This window comes from Blennius ocellaris (genome assembly GCF_963422515.1).
Source record: "Blennius ocellaris genome assembly, chromosome: 4".
Lineage (NCBI taxonomy): Eukaryota > Metazoa > Chordata > Actinopteri > Blenniiformes > Blenniidae > Blennius > Blennius ocellaris.
The window spans coordinates 1,717,060-1,719,812 of NC_137653.1; the positions used below are offsets into that span (position 1 = coordinate 1,717,060).

Sequence of the window (2,753 nt, forward strand, 5' to 3'; positions counted from 1 at the left end):
ACTCTTTAAAAAAAAAAAAAAAAAGATGAGGAAGTTTCTCGCTTTTCCCTATTTCAAAGTTGAAATGGTGTATTTCTATTGGCATCTTTACCGTGAAGTGCTGGGATGGCACTATACTTGCAAGAGAGCGGGGGGAAAAAAAAAAAAAAAGTACTTTCCCTCAACTCAATGCTTTGATCCTCAATTTTCCAAGTTTCTGACATCCTCCTCTCTCTCTCTCTCTCTCGCTCGCTCTCTCCACCCCCCCCCCCCCCCGCAGGTGATGAGCATCCTGAGTAACCCCAGCGCCGTCCCCTCCCAGCCCCAGCACGACTTCTCCATCTCCCCGCTGCACGGCAGCCTGGAGAGCTCCAACCCCATCTCCGCCAGCTGCAGCCAGCGCTCCGACACCATCAAGGGCGTGGACAGCCTGGCCTCCTCCCAGTCCTACTGCCCCCCCACCTACAGCGCCACCAGCTACAGCGTGGACCCCGTCGCCGCCGGCTACCAGTACAGCCAGTACGGCCAGAGTGAGTAAAGAAAAAAAAAAAAAACAGTGTCTGTCGTCAAAAAAGAAGCCTCTGAAGTGATGCTCCGGTCCGAAGAACAAGGAGTCGTGACCTTTGCACCCTGTGCAAAGGAGGCAGACACGTGCTCTTGATAAAGCCCCCCCCCCCCCCTCCTCCACCCCCCTCCACCCCATCACCCCCCAACCACCAGCGTCCTCACACAGAGCTGCCTTAGTCACACCCCACTCCACTTGGATGGGAGAAAGAGAAGAGGGCCACTTCAAAGAACAGGCAACACCCTCAGGGGCCACGGTGTCCTCTTGCCCACCTCTTCCTCCCCACACACACACACACACACACACACACACACACACACACACACACCCGCCCGCCCTCGGGGCAGGAAAGAGTTTGCTTTATTAGATTAGCATAATTGACTGATGCTGTCACAGCCGTTCAAGACGAGGTAGAATGAAGCTCACTTCCCCGTCAGGCCGACATCCGTTTGTATTTACGCGCCGTTTTCCTTTCCTTTTTTTTTTTTGTTTTGTCTTTAAATAAAATTTTCTCTGTGTGTGTGTGTGTGTGTGTGTGTGTGTGTGTGTGTGTGTGTGTGTGTGTGCGCGCCGGCGTTGTCGTGGGGAACTGATGGCGGTGCGGATGCGAGCTGATGTGAGGTTAATTAAGACGGTGATTGAGCATAGTGGCCGGGTAATGAGCGGGAGGGTGGAGGAGGGGGGAGGGGGGGGCGCTGTCTGCGGAGGGGAAATGATCGGCCGCTCCGAGTGTTGGAGGGCGTGAAATCGGAGACGCCACGTGGTAATGAAGACTGGCACGCCGGACGCACACGGGGACCCGGGTGACTGACAGCGTGGACACTTCACCAGGCCGCCGTGCCAGCAGCGTGCCACCGAGGGGGGGGGAGGAGGGAGGGGGTCCTCCATCTTTGTTTTTTGACTTTGACTCGCTCTCTCTCCTGCCAAAAAACTTATTTCCGCGGCGAGGCGAGTCGCCGCCTGTCTGACCCACTTGCCTTGTCGTCTTGTCGCCCCGCAGCCGCCGTGGACTACCTGGCCAAGAACGTGAGCCTGTCCACCCAGCGGAGGATGAAGCTGGGCGACCACTCGGCGGTGCTGGGGCTGCTGCAGGTGGAGACGGGACAGGCCTACTGAGCTGGGCCCCCCCCCCCCACCCCCCTCCCCCCAACACCACCCCCCACCACCCCCCCCCCCCCCCCCCCCGTCTCTACTTCCTCCTCCTCCACGCCGCATCACGTCTGGACTCCCAGCTCCAGCTCCGCCATGACATCGGTGTGCAGACCCCCCCCCCCCCCCTGCACACCTGAAGAACGTGATGCTAGCAGGCGGGGGGGGGGTCGAACGTAACTTTTCGCAGGCGGCTCCGCCCCCTTCGTCCTCCTCGTCCTCCTGCCCCAGTTTTGTTTTTGCTCAGAGGGTCAGACATGGACCCCAGACGACCCCGAGGATGGCGGGCTGCCCCCCCCCTCTCACCCCCCACCCCCCCCCCCCCCCCCACCCCACCCCGTCATGGCTGCAGTCCGACACACATTTCGAGCCACCCCCCCCCCCCCCCGCCACACGCACTCTGACCTTCGCTGTTCATAGTAGTTAACGAAAGCCGACATCATTTTTGAGCGACTCTTCTTCCTGTTCCTTTTTTGATATTGTTCCGATTATTGTTGCTGTTCTACGATTATGGTCGACGTGATTTCTGTTGTTCTTTGCTTCCATTCGTATCTTTTCTCTGTTAGATGTCGGTGCGTAAAACACAGTGGATGACTGAGATGACCCGGGTGCAAGTTTTTTTTGTTGTTTTTGTTTTTTTTTTCGCGTGTCGCACAAAAAGAGGGTGACTGTATTTTTCTTTTGGGTTTTTTTTCCCGTTTTATTTCAAGCTGCCCCCACCCTCCACCCCCCCCCCCCCCCCCCCCCAACCCCCCCAAGCTCCAGTGCTCACGAGCGATTTGACCTTCCCACTTTCATATTCGTCCTGACATTCCTAAAGAACTTGGCCACTCTGTGGGAAGTCTGGCTGGAGGGATTCTGCAGGGAATTAAAGCGGCCAATAGACCCCCCCCCACCCCCCCCCCCCCTTATAACCTCCATCCTATCCTTAGCCGTGGTCCGTAGGGAGGGAGGGGGGGGGGGCATTGTTTGCAAAAACACGATTGGGGAAATTAATGTATTTTGAAATATGGACCTTGCCAAGGAGGGCTAACTGGAACCCCCCCTCCCCCCCCCCCCC

The 2,753-nt window shown here is 57.4% G+C and overlaps 1 protein-coding gene across 1 annotated transcript; it reads left to right on the forward strand.

Moving 5' to 3' along the window:
- Positions 1-262: 262 nt before the first annotated feature.
- On the forward strand, positions 263-1,660 carry LOC308129394 (paired box protein Pax-7-like; the record flags this gene model as incomplete). The annotated part of the gene is made up of 2 exons (XM_080495334.1): positions 263-509; positions 1,545-1,660. The coding sequence occupies 2 exons, from the start codon at positions 263-265 to the stop codon at positions 1,658-1,660; spliced, it is 363 nt and encodes a 120-aa protein (XP_080351460.1).
- Positions 1,661-2,753: the final 1,093 nt, after the last annotated feature.